This window comes from Chroicocephalus ridibundus, chromosome 8 (genome assembly GCF_963924245.1).
Source record: "Chroicocephalus ridibundus chromosome 8, bChrRid1.1, whole genome shotgun sequence".
Taxonomy (NCBI): domain Eukaryota; kingdom Metazoa; phylum Chordata; class Aves; order Charadriiformes; family Laridae; genus Chroicocephalus; species Chroicocephalus ridibundus.
In genome coordinates this window covers 8,635,245-8,654,702 of record NC_086291.1, presented here as the reverse complement: position 1 = coordinate 8,654,702, position 19,458 = coordinate 8,635,245, and the positions used below count along the sequence as shown (strand labels likewise).

Below are 19,458 nucleotides of genomic sequence, written 5' to 3'. Positions count from 1 at the left end.
ACTTGTTTTCGTTAACGGCCAGAATAAACTAGTCTCTGTACTCTTTGGAATTTAATTGATGAACTGTAAAACAAATGGTTACAGTTAATAAAATTATATTTTGCCATCTGTGTCCAGTAATGAGAAAAATCTGAATTATAGGAATGAAAAAGAATGAAGTTTTCTGCCAAACAGATCAATGCATCCCACCTCTTTGTCAGCATTAAATTAGATGTTATCTGTTGCTGTGTATTTCTCTCATTGGTTGCCATGGCTAATGGGAATTTCAGCCAAGATGGACATATAGGAATTCTGTTTGACCATGAGGAATATAATATCTTTTTCTTTGTCTTTCTACGAGTCTGTGTAGTATGAGTCTACAGTGTTATTTGGTCTGAGTGCATCCAAGTCTCATTTATGGGAGAACAATTTTGTTCAGCTCTGCAGTGTTATTTGCTGTTACAAAATCTTATCTATTTCTATAAAAGAAATCTAGAGGATATGTGCAGTTTTATTCCTAAAGCTCTGAAGGATTTAAAAATCAGTTGGAGCTGAAGGCAAATCTGGTGCTGCCACAGTATCTTGTAAAGATGATTATAACAGCAGAAAAGTACACCTTTGAAACACATATTCTTGTTTCCTGAGTTCTCATTCTGAGCAGTTTGTTCTCCTGAGAGCAAGGATATAGGATGTCTGGATTCTTCATAAAGATAAAGAGGCCACGACAATTAGAAAAAACCCAAACTTTTATGAGTTCTCTGGGACCCTACAATATCATTGATTCCTATAAGAAGAGATGGTCCTCGCGCAAAAGATACAAAAGTACTTTATGTCGATAACTTGATTGCCTACAGCATGCTAAAAATCTAGACCATTTCCTTAAGCTTTAGAGAGGAAGACAGACTGCAGGGCAATATCGAGATTATGCATTTCCACTCACTATAATGCTTTTGATCACCCTGTTGAGAGTAGTAACACTATTCTTGTTCTACATATTACCTTTCAGATTTTGAAACATTCATTGTTTGGAATAATATACGCGTCCAGGTCTAAGACAAATCTTGATGTGCCTCACTGTATTACCAAAATTTTTCCAACCCAGTACCATCACCCTCTGTTTTAGTCTTCATCTGTTAATCTACGAAGTGCCCTTAATCGGTCATCTCTGTCATTCCTATAAATTTTCCATCAGACGTAACACCTTACTGGCCATTTTTCATTCTCAGGAGGCAAATAAGAAAAACAGACCCGAGGTCTTGAATCACACGCACTGTGCAAGATACCAGGCTCCATTTCTAATTATTTTCTCAAGCATCGTGGACCGTACTTTGAAGAGCTCAGCAGTTGCAAATAGGGCCTGGTTTCCAAAACATTAAACTGCTTTTTGGTGTGTAAATATCGGAAGCTGGGCTTCAATTTTGTGTAACAAGATTTCTGAAAGAACACGTTCCTATTTTCAGCTCGTCAAAACTGTACGGGAAAATGTTGTGCGCGTGCCTGGAAACGACGACTCGCGTGCGCTGTCCATGGTGCTGACAGCGATTTGACCACTCGATTCTGAAGTGAAACTCCAGATAAACTACGCTCTGTTTAGTATGGCTAAGCTCAGACAATGAACACCAAAGTCTTTACCACAGACTGCTTCTAAAGGATCCAGGCTTCTGAAATCATTTCCTTCCCTATAAAATGGCACTACAGTCAGAAGAACGTTATGAACCTTAACTCTACCATTTATGCAATATTTTGGAGGCTGTCGGGGCAAAAGTTCTACAAAAATTTGGGTTTTTTTAATTATAGGCATAAACATTTCCCTCATTCCATGCTTCAGAACAATGCAGCTTTCATAAATATGGAGAAGACTAGTTAATATTTTAATTCCAAGCAACTTAGATTTAAAAAAAACCAACAACACAACCAACATTTAACAATGTGCAGCTGTTACTAATGAACTAAGCAGCTGATTAAAAATATCATGATGAATGTTAATGCATTATTATAATCCACCTTAATGCAGAAAATATAAATGGAAAAGAAATATATGTATTATAAAATCCTGAAGTCTTTAGAATTTGAGAAAGTAACAATCCTCTTAAAATTTAACTAATTAAGTCTAAGTGCAAAATTGGATCCAATTAATGGGAAGTTCAAAATAAATGGGAGAAAACTGATTTTTCTTTTGAGCATACTTCGGAAAGTTTCCAAAATGGATTGTATCTTTCCTTTTTTGTCCTCCATGTTACACATTTGTTAGAACATCAGATAAAGTAGTTCAAAAAACCATACACTTTCTGTAGAAAGGTATGTCCATAATTCTAGGGAATTCTGAGTGAAAACTTTTCACTGTGGGCCTAGGTTTGACTTTTTTTTCATTGAAAATGCCATGTAACTGAGACCTTTTCAATCTGTGTTCATTTTCTCAGATTGTTCTCTGCTGCCACAGTATGGTGCTCAGCTGCTGTTTGAAAACATGAAAAAGAGGATCTTTATCAGAGAATGCAGTTCTTTTCATGTACCAATATGATTGGTTGCCATGTAAGATCTCTTTTAAAGAGTATTAAAAAGGCTTTAGCCTGTATCTTACATTTCCTAAGAAGTGAAAAATCAGTTTTCAATTAAGTAACTACTGCTTTACATTAAAAAGCTCCTGTCTCCTCATGTTATTTGTATGTAATTTTGTTTTCAAAACAAAGATAAATATTGTTTACAGTATTTGCGGATAATAGCAGAACTTCAAGAGGAGTTAGCATTTTCTAGAAATACCTTAATTCCTTTTTTCAGCACTATTATGATCTTCTAAAATAAAATAAGTTTAAATGTAATATGATGTCTTAAAAGAAGGATGGTACTAGCCCCCTTACATGTAAGTTTGATGTCCTTCTTCATTGCACTATTCTTTGATTCAAAAATACTTTCCTAAGGGCCACTGAAATCACACTGCAATCAAGAATGGATCACAGGCTACATACAATATCTCCCAGCTATGCTTTCTATAAATCTATTAGGTTGTCATGAGCCTTAGTTCTTCTCTACAAGTATGTATGTTCAAATACTTGGGGTCAACAATAAGGATGCCCTTAGCCAGCATGGGCCACCTGAACTACACTTCTGTGGTCTACATTATCTTATAATCTGTATCAAATTTTTTTCTTATTTCTTTATTTTCTCATTCCTATATGATATAAAGATATATCCCAGATTCCATTCTGACATAGAAGCTGAAGACTTTTTAGAGACAGCTTTCAGTTTTCAAGGCTTAAGGATGACAGGGATAAAGTCTTACTGAACATGTGCATGCCAAGGACAAAGAATTCCAGGATTAGCATGGATCTCTTACGCAGAAGGCCTCAAGTGCACATCTTACTTGTACACTACAAAAAGGACTGCCGAGAAATGGTGAGATTCACTTTACACACAGACATTCAGCGTATTTATAGAGAACTGCAAAAAAAGTTGAATGCATTACCTGAATCAGCTTCCCCAAACAGATGAAGACAAGTGATGAAAATGAGGTGACAGACAAATAAATGCTTCCTTAAATCAAATTTGAGGCTTCTTTTCATTTGTTGAGTTATTTCAGTATTATCTATTAGGTATATACCGTTACAAGAGGGAAGATTAATCTGATGGGAAGGTGAAGGAAGGTATGTAGAAAACTCAGACCCTGACTGAATGTGACAAAGATTTTTGTTTGTTTATTTTTAAATGTTTTATTCGTTACGTTCTGTTTACAGTGGGAGAAAATGGCTTGCAGACTTACATATAAGTCTTAAAAATCTTGTCCAATGGGGATTTTGTAAAACTGGAAAGTTATTTGAAACCATACCTACCTCATTGTGAATTTGTTTTACTCTAACACTACAAGGAATGAACAAAGTCACTGGCCAAATCCATTGGCTACCAATGACTGGCAAGTAAATTCTTTCTATATCCTACAACCAGATCTCTAATTTAGCTCTCCGCTTCAGTAGTGTCGATGTACTGTAGGTAAAGGTGAAATGTTAGATAAACAAGACCCTGGGAGCCTATTAAAACAAACAATTAAAAGGAACTGAAATATAAGTTAACCAATAGCCAGATCCGTTTACATTAATCTAAGACTTAAAACATTACTCCTCTTTACTTTGTAAAAAGTAGTTTGGCTGGAAACACTGGGAATCTGGGCTTAAAGTCTAGGATTTTTTTAATTATTTTTTTTTCCTGTAGTCATGTTGTTATAGTGGTAGTACAAATAACGGCAAAATATCAGGGCACCAGGCCTTGATCTTGCAAAGCGTTGATTGTTCTGACCTTGGAGCTTAAAGGCAATTTTACACACGTTTAACTTGATGCCATGAACTGTGCCAGTGACTTCAACAGGACTATTTAACATGCTTAACTTTAAATCTATGCTTAAGTGTTTCGCTGGATCAGAGCCACAATGCTCAGTTTACACAAATTATGTGAACAAGATTTTGCCTAAGGTATTTAGAGATTCTAATACATTATATTTACATTTTGTAGCTAGTATAAAGCTAAATCAATAAATAGTTCTTTCTTTGGTTAAATTAAAAGGCATAAATCCAAATCCTCCGGACTGAGTAGATTTAAAAATTGTTAGAGAAACCTCCGATACTAAGGTCTCAGCCCTACAGTAATGTGGGCAAGGCTAACCATCTTCTGGGTTTACAATCAAAGAATACAGATTAAAATACAACTCCAGCCCCACAGATGCATCACACAGTCACCACTCAGGAGACCTAAATAGAAACCAGCTCAAACATAGCCAAAATCCCAGCAGAGTCAATGCAGTAAAGTGCTACGGGGCAAATGTAGCTAATAGCTCCACATAGCACGATTTCCCCTACATGCAAGTACATTCAGCATCACTATCAACATGGTAATTATTGCTTAATGCTGTGCTACAAAAGAGGGAAAACAAATTTCTGTAAATGGAAGTGAAAGAAGAATTAATGCATTCTAGTCTTTTCAGTGCTTTGTAAGGGCCGTACATATCTTCAAAATCTCTGCATGTCCTTCAGGGCAACTAGGCAAATTTTAAAACCAGAAAAAGCTTTATATTGTTGTATATATAGGACCTCAGACTTGCTTTTTTGATAGAATGATATTAATTGGTTGTAGTATGTTATTTCACAAGCACCAACCAAAAAAGGAGTTCTAGTGAGCAAGATGCTAAACACGGAAAGTAAAATAGGTGCTCCCTGTCCCCAAAAGCCTAGGATGCAGTAATTAAAGGCAGCTGCCCAGATCTGGGGGTTGAACTGACTGTGTGGACAAAACCAGTTTGTTTCCTATTGGGATTACAGCTATCCCACTGAGTTGCGTGGCACCCAACCAAGCAGTAGAAAACGCTGAGGACAGGAATGAGTAAAATCTGTCTCTTACTTGAAATTTGTCATTGCCATGAAACAAGGATTCAGACCTTCTTGCACTTGGGTGTTAATTCAGGTATGTCAGGACAACTGACTAGATCACTAATGTTTCCTCTCCAGGTTGAAGCCTGGACAAACCACAAAATATGCCAGATTCTCCGGAAATGCGGGCGTACATACTCGAGGACGGAGCAAATAGAGAGCACAAAAGTCATAAGGACATGGAAGACGGGTCACTGATACAAGGACACTGAGCGCACAGAAGAGAACATGACTACCTTGTACAGTCCTGGTATTTAAAAGACCTCACAAGTATTTTGGTTTTTCCTTGAAAACTCAAAGAGATGAGGGGAATGAATGGGAAAGAACAAAGCAGAATAAGTAATGTTAGAGCAGCAAAGAAATTGCACAACTTCCTTCTTGCAGTTAGTTTATGAAAGTATAACTGAACGCAAAGAAAAGGGAAGGTTAGATTTGAGGCAAAGAAAGGGCAAGCCAGATGAAGGACAAGTGTGAAGCGAAGGTGAGGTGAAGACCCTGACCTGGAAATGGAAGAGCCGTGAAGCAAGAAGCCAACCTGCACAGCTACAGAAAGTCCAGTGAAAGCTTCAGAAAGGTCACTCGCTTTCCAAACGTTTCCCTGTGTGTCTATAGGATGAAAGGGTGCAATGTGGGGCCTCGGCATGAAAACGGTTTGTATAGACTAACACCACCACTATAATTCATTTACTGTCATTCCTTTCTGCAGGTTTTCTTCTTATAAAGTGGATCATAACAGTTTTTCTGCAGGAGAAATCTTGACTCAAGGGATTGTTTATGCTCAAAGCTGCTTTTTTTGTGAAGTTCCAAGCATTTTTTTTCTAACGGCTTTTAAATGGATAAGAGTAGTTGTAAAATGTGAGCTGCAAAATTGACTTAAGATTTGAACCCTGCTTCCCAATTTAAGATTTTTCACTCACAGTTAGATAAACAACAATTTATGCAAATCCTTCTAGAAATTATTTTACTATATGAAACAGTGCTCTTCTTTCTGGAATTTAAGAAATAACCAGCTTATACATTTAGTAACCTTGCACAATATTAACTGTAAATGATGATTTTATTGAGTTTTTTTTTTCTAAAACTATGTATTGCTGCCAACTTAAACCAAAGCATTTCTTGTTTTTATCATGAACAGTTGTATATATCCTACAGACAGATGGCAACTTTCAACAGTAACATAGTTTTGCCCATCTTTCCCTGTCTATGATTCCCACAAGCCAGTTTATCTCCCAGAACTTCCTTTAAATTCTAACACAGAAATATTCCTAAAAACTGGTGGTATAGAATAGTTCCCTGTTATTTTTCACGTTATTTCTATAATTTCCCTGGTACCATACTGTGCTATTATATACTATAAATCGTATTTTCTTTCGGAAAGAACTGTTGGTGGTGTTATTTTTAGGTCCAATTCTACTTCCGCTGATATCCAACACAGCTAAGAAAATAGCCATAGGACCATTTAAAATCTGACATACAGTTTTAGGATGACATCCATATTATGAATGCTATGGGAGCAGCAATACTCTATGAGTAAATAGATACACTGCTGAATAAAGAGTATGTGCCTTGAACATACATGTATGTGCATTTTTACATTCTAGAGAAATGAGAAGTTGGGATTACTCTTTTTTTAAGCGTTATTTCTTTGGCCTTTTGCAGACCAAGTAAATCGCTATAAATTGCATTTAGATGACATTTCAACCTATTTGCAGTCAGATCCATTGGAAAGTACAGAATTTGATACCAACGTGATTTTAAAGGTATGACACATCACACTGAAGCCTGTAACTTTTTTTTTTGAAGATGAAGAGTATACTTTTCTTTTACAGAACTGTTATTACATAACCTAACACTGAACACAGAAATGGGAAATTTAACCTTAGAAAAATTGTCTATTTTCTTTGCTTCATGCTTTAAAACAGTCATAACTGAGCAGTTAAAAATAGACCAGTAGATATCAGTAGAACTGATCAACTACTTTTACAGGGGTACCCAGTCATTTAGACAGTAAATAAGGGATACTTGATCAATGAACCAGCAATGTGACATCTGGTGTGCAGTTTCACAGTCTTAGGGCCTCAGTCTGACCTCTCTGATACCAGCATAAATCTGGAGTTACTTACATAAATTAAAAGCACGCACCAAAGTGGCGTGGAGTCAGAACGAAGCACCTTGTGTTCCAATCTGTTTCACTCAGTATCTCATGTCTGACTTAAGAGATTGGCTCACTTACAGAGCTCTACATTAGACATATTGCCTTCTTGTTTTAAAATATGTATGTTTAATATTTAATTTAACAGAATTCCATATTCCAGTCTCTGTGTACTGTGGAAGGCCCTTTGAGGCTTGTGGTTTGTACGTGCAGTTGCAATTCTCCTCAAGTGTAATTTGGAAGCACCATTGCCTAATGGGGTGAAAGGAAGTATCTGTCTCCTATTAATCTTGGCTCTCTTTTGAGTGAGTAATGAAAATATTGCCAAGCCAGTGGCGATTTGTAAAGTGGGCTGTAGGAGCTGAGCCAGACTCACCAAAACCCATTTAATTTATTATGCGTAATAGTGAAATACTAGTAGAGGTACAGGTCTCATCAATTGTCCACACACTTCAAGTATGTACAGCTAATTTAGACTACCACCTTCAAAAGACGACACACAAAAATTTTGCCAACTCTGAAATATTGGTTATAACGTTACATATAATGGTTATTGCACGTGAGACCATATAAGTATCATAAAATAGGTTCTGTAAATGTAAATTGAGCCTGTGCTTATGTTTTCATAGAAATATAAAAAGTATTTTTCATTATATTATGCTGTACAATATTGTATAAGATATACCAAGAAAAAAACACATCAATAACATGCAAAAAAGTAACTGCACGGTTTCAAAAAAACGCTCACAGGCTTTGAACTTATGATCTGTTGGGACAAACGGTAGAAAGTCTGAAGTCACCTAAGGCCAACAATGGCAGAATGAAAACGGCAGTTTAAATGATACCTGGGTGACTATCAAAGCTAGCTTGCAGGAGAGACTATTTTCAAGACCATTTGGCACATCTAGACTTCGGGATAGCTCCCTGAAGTAAAGAACATAAACATTAAAAGGTCAGAAATAGAACAGCTAAGTTATCCACTCACACTGGCAATGGGAATCTTTGCCATTTGGCTCTGAACCACTTTGCCATTCTGCATCCTAATGACAATTACATGTCCCATACTGATATTTCACTTTCAATTTTCATAGAATTAGTGAAAGTATTTAAGGAGTTAATGGAGGCATAGTACTTTCTTTAGAGAAAATATGAAATTGGATTAGCGATTAGATTGCCTTGAAAACATTACATGCAGCAAAATGTGCACTCAGAAAGCCTTCAGGAGTAATCATCTAAGCACGCTTTCCTGTGACTTGCATTTTACTGTTCCACGACAAAGAAAAATAAAAAACCCCAAAGATCTGTGGCAAGATCCCGTTGTCTCCAAGAGGCACAGTTCAAAACTTCATAATCTAGGGGAAGTAAAATTGCTTCAAAGCATTCTCCACCCTCACAATCAGGAACCGCTGCAGGGAGCTGTAAAACTCCCCTGGAATGAACCAGAAGGTATTGCTGACTACGTGGCAGCTCGACGGACATGCCACAGCCGTCCCCCAACACGCCACCCTGCTTCAGCCCTGTGCCCAGCATGAGGACTTCAGAGTTTGTCCTCAGACGGCATCTTTAAGTTACCTTTCACCATGTGCTACCAGGGGTATCGTCCCTTTGCCAGGAATAGAGCTTTTAAGGGCCTCTTTATGCCAATCTGATTCCTCTTAACTTACGTAAGGGGCCAGAGCAGGGACGGAGCTCGCTTTCATAGCTCTAAATCTATCCTATATGGCACGCAATTCTCTAAAGTACAGCCAGCTTCTGCTTTGATGAAGCGCTGTGCAGTGAAGACTGAAGGATCCTGTTTTTCACCATTTAAAGATGTATGATAGCAACAAAGCTCTATGTTAAAATATTTAACTTGCAGAGAACTTATGGAAATTGTCTATTCAAGCTCAGCAAAGACATTAAATTACCAAGCTGTTCTAGGACAGTTGTGTGTGGAGGAAAGCCAGGAATGCTCTGAGATTGTAATGTTACTTACAAAGATTACAGCATGAGCCTGATTCAGAAGCTTTTTATACAGATCAGCATGGTGAGCTGCAAAATGTTACCATATCCATGTCTGCAAAACATACTGTGTGTGTACATATAGATATAAAATCAGGACTTATACACAGCACATTTCCTGCCACATTTTGAGTGGCATCTGTTTGTTTAGTTTGCTGAAATATGAAAAATAATATTTAGCAACTACTGGTAACACAATGTTAACAAGATTTAAGAGTACAGCTCTGTCTGTCAAACTGCAGATAAAAGACAAATCCTTCTATCTCAGTGTTTTAATCAGTCAGATCGGGGTTTTGATGAATATGCAAATGTGGCTGTTTATACACTATTTTCAGAGTGAAAGGAAACAAATTCAGTTTCATTACAGTATTAATGACAGCTCTGTCCTCTACGATTAATAATTAAAGCCCTATACACAGAAAAATGATAGTGCTCCTTCCTCCCACCCTCTGAAGATTTTACTTTTCCATTTCTTTAGTATCCCTTTCCCTTATAATTTTTTGTCCCTCTAATTGGAATGATTAATAATTAATACTAGTTCAGGTAATAGTCATCTTTAAAACGGGAACCAACATAAGGGTTAAAAAATACTTTCTTTTGTTAATTCTGGTTTTACTCTTCTCCATAAGTTAGTTTTTTCCTCCAAGTTTTATGCCACCATAGGGATCTCAACGGCCTGCTTTAATGCTGGAAGCTTTTTATTTATTCCAGTGCAGGCTATACATATGATTTTATTCTGATTTTCACAATATATGGTGGGATTCTTTTTAAAGCCCCAGCTGGGATCAGCAGCCTTCATAGGAATCGCAGCTTTCTTCTTCTGACACACACACACACACACACTACGAGTTTAGACCAAATTGAATCTCAGAGAAAAGATTAAGACTGTGTGACAAGTGCACTATAAAGTCTGAGAACACAAAAGGGAAAAAAAAAACAACCCCAAACCAACCACCCAAGATTTCAGCTATTATTTTTCAATCTGCTGATTTCTGAGTCGATATGGGAGTGGCTGAGTCATGCTTTCTGAATCCTCAGGACCGGCAACATTTCAGAGAAAGGTTATAGCAAAGTGAGCAGAAGTTCAGCCTTACCATTAACTCTCCTTCTTGCACCAGAACAACTATCACATTTCATTTTCATGTGGCCATTAGGATCTATATTGAGACCACTAAACCCCTTTAATTTCAAATCACCAAAGCGGACATTCTAAGAGTAAATAAAATAGGTAGTTCATGTATGTTTTGCATTATTTTACCAATAAAAGGTATATGCTATTTCCAAAGACACATATTGCCTTCTGAACAGAAAAGCTCTTCCAGAAAGCCAAGTGGAAAAAATACTCCAAAAATCACATTTTCTTCTGTAAAGCTGTTTCAGTTTCATCTTTTAATGCTTTCAGAGGTGAATTGATCCTACATGGGAACTTAGCATTGCCTTGTCTATCGCAAAGGAAATATTTTATGTGAGATTAAATTAGCTTTTGTCTATATTTCACCATGCAGGTATGCTACCTCATGTGTCATTGATAGCAGTAAAACAAATACGTACGTGTGTGTACTTTAGCAGGGATGATGAATTATACCCTATAAGCATTTAAGGGTAGACATTCATAATGAAGCCTGATAGTTGGCAAGCGTGCCTATTACTTACCACGCTGAGTCCTAGCAATTCTCTGCAAAAGTAGTCCATGTTCCTCCTTTGTAGGTTGTCAAGATAGTGCTGAAGGCGAGTATAGGTGTAGGGGTAGCAGTAAGCAAACTGGTAAGTGTCATCCTCTCGGTCAAAGCAAAAAGCAAATGACATGACATAGTTCTTCCTGTGGTCTGGGCAGCGATAATAATACACATTTTTAGAGGGTATTCTTTGCCTAAAAAACAAAACCAACATATATACATTGACATAAGAAATCTGAGCAAAAAGGCTACGTGAGATTCAAATTTCCTCTAAAGCAAATGAAACACAACAGCTTGAACGGCTCAGGAGCTGGCGAGCAGAACTTGCGTTTCGGAGCGCTCATGCAGACGACCTCCACGCCAGGGGCCCGTGCACGGCACAGCTACTGTGCCGGTGCACCAGAAACCACAAGGACTGCAGGTCTCTCCAGCTGTCCAAACTGGCAGGGCCACCATCGCATGGGAGAGCATCACACAAGCAGAGAAACCCACTCCCAAGACGTGAAAAGGATGCGCGGGCAGTTATGCTGTCCTGTACTTCGCTACCAAGCTGGTGCAATCTCATAGGCACTGCACAGGCTTCAGCCAAACCTCTGGCTGGGATGTGGCCACGTCCTTTCCTACAGGCCTAATTCACCAGCACAGAGGTGAGGCATAATCAATGATGGAATGTCAGTATAAGGCAAAATTGACATAACTGTTACCAAAACTCAGGACATCTTTATATTTTTACTATCCTTAATAGTCAGGGGCTATATCAACACTTAGCAGATGCATGGAGGAAAAGATAAATTCTTGAAGTGGGGGGAAAAAACCCTCCCAAACTCAAACAAAAAACTATAGGTATGGAAAATAACCTCGTCCTAAATTAGAAAGCAAAGGAGAAAAGGGTATTTGGTCCTGTTCCAAATTGGATTGCTGCCCTCCTCGAGAGTTCTGGATTATAGTGCTGACAAGATAAAAATGAATATACATGATGGTAAATAATTATAATAGAGACATTTATGTCATTGTTATCAAGCTGGTATCTGTTTAAGAAATAACAAATGTCTGCCTGACATCTTCCACGCAACTTCTGCTATTTCCCAACAGAAACGAGGAACATTTCAGACGTGGGTCAAACACTTTTTCTATGGACTAGAGATGTTCAGTATTTCTCTTTGTACTCTTTCTTCATTTCATAGATGGCTTTTCTAGCTTTATTTAAACAGGAGATTCTCTAGTCACGCCATGCACTTGTAATTTGATGTAACTAACTTACCAGTCATGTTTGGCAACAAAACACTATGGTCCTGCAGACTCTAACTGATTCAATTACACAACATTATAAACAGGTCTCATCTAACGATTGGAGCAGATCTCAGCTAAACTAGGATCATGGTGAGGGAAAACATAACAAGATTTACAGACATAGCAGTAGTAAATGTGCCTCTGTAATAGTTCCGAGAAGCTGGTCTACTGCAGAGCATCAGTTTTGGCCTTTCATTGCTAATATGAAATAGAGGACAAAACCCTCTCATTATGCAGAAGTACGTGTTGGCAATTAGCAGCAGTTAAGGAGTCTGATCAGCAAGACTCAGTAGATACAAAGAGAAACATAAAGGAATTGAGATGTTCTTGAAAAAAGTACAATAAAGAGCCAGTGATGCAGTTAATTAGACTTGAAATAATAATTTATTTGCCCCATTTATTGCCCTGGTTCCTGAACATACAGGGCTTCAAGAATTCACGTCAGTATTTTTGGTTAAATAAGGCACTTGCTTATCACTAAGATCTGAAAATGATTTTTAAGCCACAAACGTGAAGGACAGAAAAGCGATTCTTTTGATTTTTTTTAAAAGTATCAGTAGGGGGAAAATGCCACCAGCCGTCTGCATGCAGTACCCTAACCTAATAGGTTTCTCCAGCATCTTAACATATTTCTATCATTCGCCCTTACTCTGGAGTGCTATAGGACATCCCTCATTTGATCTCAAATCAAGCAGATGATATGGCAGTGGGTAAATGTATTCTAGCTCCCAGTCCTCAAACCGTAATGCAAGTTTAAACAGTATGTTGCTGAGTTGTTGAACTTTATTTGTTTCCAAATTAGCATGGGAGAAATAACAAAGGACAAGCCTCACTTTACGCTATAAAAATTTCATGTAAAATGAGACCAATAGGAGGAAAATCAGGATTTCAGAAAGGCTAATGCTAATTGAAATTCATCTGCTGATAGTTAATGTTTAAATGACACATAGTTCTCCTTGGTTCAATAACTTTCTACTTTTAAGCAAGTTGAAGACAACTTTGTTAATGTATTAAAGGCACTTTTGATATTTCATTCCCTTTCCCCTTCATTATAGAAGCTAAGCATCTGTTTTATTATCCACTTTGACACATCACTTTATGGCTGCGTTTGGCTATTATGGCTAATCTTGATGTCTAGGACATCTGGTATTGACATTTCACTATCTGGTGTCTGACACAACAGCAGAAACCATCCTCAGTTACTAGGTTTAAATTCACCCTCTCAGGGCAGAAAGTGCCCAAACTCTTAATTCAAACCATATCTTCCAAAAATAATTATAATAGTACTCCTGTCACTGCTAATCTATTTTTATCTCTCCTAGCACTTTGTCACTGCTAATCTATTTGTGAGTCATATAGAAAAAGAGAGTTAGTGTTTAGATACCAACAACACATCTTACACACAGGAGCCTAATCAGATTGAGATCTTATCGGGGAATTAAAGAAAAAAAGAAAAAAAAAGGAAAGAAAAAGAAAGGAGAGAGACACAGTGCTAGATATCACCAACTGAGTTTTTGATAACGAAAAGACATTGCTCAGTTCTTGAATTAACCTTTGTGTCCTAGACGCACTATTGTTTACTCTTTCCCTTTTTTGTTCTATGCCTTCTGGAAAAGGACACCCACACACTGTGGCAGCAGCTGCTCCTATTAATTTAAAGCTATTACAAAAATTAAAATTAAACCCAATTACTTTGGCTGGTTTATAGCCGGGGAACAGCTTAGTCTGATTGTTCCCTCTGGTTATGGACAAAAACAATATTCCTACCTACAGGCAGCTGCCAGTGGAATACTAATGCATCTAGGGCCTGGCAGGGACAGATTCAGAATGCAGAACCTAACTGCATTTCTTACTAGAGAAAAATATCTTATCACGGATCTGCAGAAATGCACCAACTTCTTACACTGTAAGTCACAATGAAGCTGATTTGTAGTTAGAGGTAGGAAGGCAAAATGACGGTAGAAAGCTTAATGCTCAGATTTGTCATCTTGCACTTCCAGGCAGCTCACACTAAGAAATGCACCCTGCTAATTGATACGCAACTGCCTGGATTTCAGATTTCAGTGCTTCTGAATGGTTATTTAAAGGAGAACCACCTCAATTCGAAGTACAGCCAGAGAGCATAACGCGCAAGCAACTAATTTCCAATTTGGTTTTAGAAATGTATTTGCAGAAGTGAAGCTTGATATTTCAGATCATTCTGAAACAAATGCAGACTGCTTAATCTTAAAGATAAATGAAAAATTCTTTGTGTCAAAGGAAGAAGGAAGCACAGAAACAAAGATTTTCTCTCTGTTTTGATTCTCACAGTCTAGTGCCAGTCAAAGGCTGAGCCAGTGGGTTTGAGTGTCCTCTCCTCCCTCTGCCAAGGTAGCGCTCCCAACCCATCACTCCAACTGTGAACGTTCATGTGCTTGTCTCTTCCTATATGTTTGCTACGTTGCAGTCTGAAGTCAAGACATTTACTGTGCTTTGGTAGCATGCAATAACATCAAATTTGTCAGTTTACCAAAAAAACCCAATATTGGAGTCCTCAGTCAGTCTCAAAAACCTGACAACTTCAGAGGCCCCAGGATTTTACTCCTTCCTACTACAACAGGCAGTGAGGGGCATTACACATAACTGAGCTTTGAAAATTTTATCCTAACTATACTTCTATTTTGAACATAATTTTACTTTCAACTTTAATAATTTTGATCTTAAAGGAAAACTTTATTATCTGTTCTGCTCTTTTTTTTTCCCTCTGCTACCTTATTTCCCATTGAAAATTGGGAGTTAATCAAGACTTTGGGGAACAAACACCGGGGGGTGGCAAGGGTGCTGCTGTGTGGCATCTGTTCTTTAAGTTTTAAGCACATGAGGGTGCTAATCAAAACCTTTCGTGGTACCACAATACAAATAATTAGAAAATAACAATCTTTGGAGCGCTTTTCCTCCCTATTGCATGAGCAAAGCAGAGAGCTCTTCCCCAGCCAAATTCCCCAGCCAAATTCCCAATGACTTTAATGAACAGCCTAAACAGTCTTTGGACCACTTTTGATATGGCACTCGTGAAGTAATTACTCAGATCCTTGCCTCTACAAGATTAGGTTAGGCATATACAAGTCAGTAGACTTCAAAGTAAAATGATGATCTTTGGAGGAAAAGCAAAAAGCTGCAGGTGCCGTAAAAGATCAATGGCCAAAAGAAAAATTAAGTGATCTGACCTGTACAGAAATGCTCAAGTGAATCTGCTTACAACGTAGTGTTACCTGTGGTGACGCACTGTGGTGATCATTTTCAATTGTCATCAATTTGCAGATGGAGGGATACAACTTAAAAATTGTACAAATTTCCAAGCTTGTGTGTATAATTCAAAGGGGTGGGCCTAAGACACAATCTCAGAGGAAATTATGCCTAAATTTTAAAAGACATTTGAAGCGCAAAACATGATTCTAATTCAACTTTAGAAAATAACCTTCAGGTGTTGATTTGCACTACCCAAAATATTAGATCTAGCTACTCCTTCTGAGTGTGCAAATTTTATTCTTAAAGCTGGACGTCCCTATTTATTCACCACAAGAAATCCAACAAAGTCTGGAGAAACTATAAGGAAGTTAATCATGCACTGCAAACTCCTCTTCTGGGAGGCAGCCCTTTCAAATTGAAGGCCTTCCTGACTCGTTTCTCCGTTAGTCTAAGTCATTATTTTTCTTCTTGCTTATTCTTGTTGACAAGTAGAGCTGACCATCTTCAAAATTCCTAGCTTACTTGTGACAAAATAAGTTTGTAGGGTTTTTTTCTTGCGCATAATTTTATATTTGATTCACAGAGCATGGAGTGACAGTGAATATGTCAGATGGTGTTAAATATTTTTTACAGACGACTGAATGGGTTTTGGCACAGCTAACTCAGTTTCAGACACTGGAAAATAAGTCCTGCTTTTATTCTTGATAATATGTGTTGGAATGTTCTCCAAATATATTTATCATTTTTAACACCTCAAGGTTTTCCACCTCTACAAATACCTGGTTACTTCTTCTTAAGTATAAAAATCAAAATATTGTGTAATTCGATCACTTTCATAAAAATCAAGAAAACTACAGATTAAGCATGCAGCTTTCAAGGGCTAATGTTAATTGAAATAATTAAGGAACCTCTATTAAGATTGCTAGGGAATTCAAATAAAAGTGAACTGTACAAAGATTGCTTGTACAATCTCTTCATTCTTTACAACTTCAAGGGGAAAACACTGAGGTTTTTTACCAATATTTTCTCTAAAACTCAATGAAATAATTAAGCAATGAGTAGAAACACATATATATTTTTTTTAATGTCTGCATTTTAAGTGTTCGTAATAAACATGGTAAAACTTCATCAGTACTGGGTGCCTGCATCAGTGCTAGTCTAACCTGGCAGACGTTTTATTTTTTTATGAGACCTGCACATCAGATGAATTAGTCCCATCAACTGATACAAAGATAGCAAAAATATCCTGAAAGTACATTACTATTGTTTCAGAACTTGAAAGCCAAAACCTAGAAACAGATTTGCACGAGCAAATGTTACCAGAATAATTCCCCACATTTCAGACATGTTTGGCTACATGCAGGGGAACTTGCTAAGAAAGACTTCTAACAAAACTGTATCTTCAACATAGTGCAGTGTTCTGATAAGGAAAATTCAGTGGTGAGAAACAATAAATAGAAAATACCAGTGTAATGTCCTTTGCCCTGTGTTTGCGAAATACCTCATAAAAATGTGGTCCCTGCCCATGGGCCAGTCTTCAAGGTCCTGCAATAACACCAATAATAAAAACATAATGAAGCCATTCTACCTAAAACATGAAGAAACCAGTGAAAGTCATTATTCCCAAAAGTAACAAGAAGTGCTGAGGAAAGGGCGTGCCATGTGGGATGCAGGGTGAAGCCGTACGGAAAGGTCCTTACTAGCACATCAGGATTACGAGATATAAAGCAATGCTGAAAACCGGTCCCTGGGCTCTGCTGGCAGAAATGAAATCATCATCCTTCGATTCACCAGAATAAGCATAACATGATGAAGGGGAGGACTGCTAAATTATGAGCTGGCAAGAAATAATTTTTTAAATGACTGAATGACTTTTTAGGCAGCTTCATATAAGACAGGGCAACACTACAACCCCCAAATGAAGAGAAGTGTTGTTTCAGGTTCTCCAAACCTCAGTGTGGTTTTGTGGGAGGAGGTTTCCTTCACTGCTGTCCATCACTCATCCCTTGTCTATCTCCCCTAAGCACAAATCATGCTCGCTGAGGTCCAGATTTGTCACAGTGCCAATATTTTTTTTCTGTTTTGTTTTAAAATGTTTTGACAAAACATTTTAATGTCTTAGAGGAGCTGTCAGCTGGTAGCAAAATCCAAAATCTTTTGCCTGCAGCAGGTACAAGTGGAGTCTCCAGTGCACAAGCAACCGATTTACCTTCTTTTTCCCCTCCTGCCTACCATTATAACCAAAGCTACACTCCCTCCTCCATCTTTTGTTTATTCTGTCCAGTTGCTAAATCTTATACCGCAGTGACTTTCCTCTGAAGCAGCAGTTCCAATACTGCAATTATTCTACAGAAACTCTCTCTTAAACTGCAGGGATAATGAATGGTGCTGATTTTTTCTGCTGTCGAAATATGATTTGCCTACTGACCACAGGTGTTCCAGCCATATATTGCTTCAATAGCAATATCTCTATGCAGTGCTTGTAGGAAAGAAGAAAGTGAGGTAGAAAAGCTGACTTTCCACAAAAATACTAGAACAAGAAAAGAAAACAGTAAAGTTAGCCACACATGTGTTGTGATCCTCTGAAGACACCATAGATGCAAGAGAAGGACGCAGGAGCCAGCATTTCTGTACTGAAATGCAGCTACTAGGGGAAAAACAAACACAGGGTCAAAGAAATTGTTTTTTGAAAAAAATACTGAACTTGGCAAATGAGAATTTTTGATAAGAAGCATTGGGTAAGGTAAGGAAAGAGGGAAGAAACAGCATCCCAGAACAGCGCACCACTGCAGTTCTGATGTTTGGAACGTGCAGAAAAGAAAAACAAGGTTCTTTGGAAGCAACTGAGAAAGAGTAGCCACAAATACTGTGAAAGAAGTGGAGAGATTTAAATGAAGTAAGTCAGCATGAATAATGTTGTACTAGGAAAAGGTGAGGACAAGAAACGCTCCACCTCAAGCATATAAATCTGAGAACCACATAGCAATGCTTGTCCTAGCTTTGACCTATACCAGACTCTCTCGCCATAAAAGAACAAGTCTAGTGACAACTTCAGAAGACAGTTTGAATATACTGACATCAAGGAGAAAATAAGAATATAAAAAACAGAGGAAAGCATATCACTGACTGGATCAGAAAGGAAGATAGGCTAGGAGACTGAAAGAAGGAAACAAGACTGCCACACCACAAGCGTACCAGCTTCAAATTGGCCTGCAACAAGGTAATGGCATGATCTCTAATAAATAACCTTTTAGATCTTTCTGTTATCTACTATCTATGAAAAAAACCAAACCAAACCAAAACACGCTCAAGAAAACTGTGTACTGGACAGATTTTAGGAAGGGCTGCTCAGTGATAAATAGTGTTAGAATCTCTTCAAAATATGTTTATTTCAATGAGATTTTTCTCCAACAGCAACTTCAAAGGAATTCCAAATAATTTCACTAAATAATTTACACATTAACATAACTTTTTAGTGTCTTCATGTCCAGATTCAGCATTTTACTCCATTATTCTTTCCTGTCTCCACTATAATCTGACATTAAATCCCTCCAGATTATGTTGACTGGAAAACACATACTTATAGGAACATACAGGCTATAAAACTGAGTCCTTGCAATGTTTGGAGCAAGTGTTGGCCTGGGAATGAGGGACCAACCTCAATCCCAAATTCAAGTCCCTGAATTGCACTACCAGTAGACCACTGGGTCAGCTCTAATAG

The 19,458-nt window shown here is 37.7% G+C and overlaps 1 protein-coding gene across 3 annotated transcripts in view; it reads right to left on the bottom strand.

Annotated features, from left to right (window-relative positions):
* LOC134519544 (cytosolic carboxypeptidase 6) overlaps positions 1-19,458 on the bottom strand; it is a 969,057-nt gene that overhangs the window by 566,970 nt on the left and 382,629 nt on the right. For all 3 annotated transcript variants that reach the window (XM_063343896.1, XM_063343897.1, XM_063343899.1), the window contains exon 5: positions 11,197-11,413. In XM_063343896.1, coding sequence (XP_063199966.1) covers positions 11,197-11,413 — 217 coding nt within the window. The remainder of the gene's footprint in view (positions 1-11,196; positions 11,414-19,458) is intronic.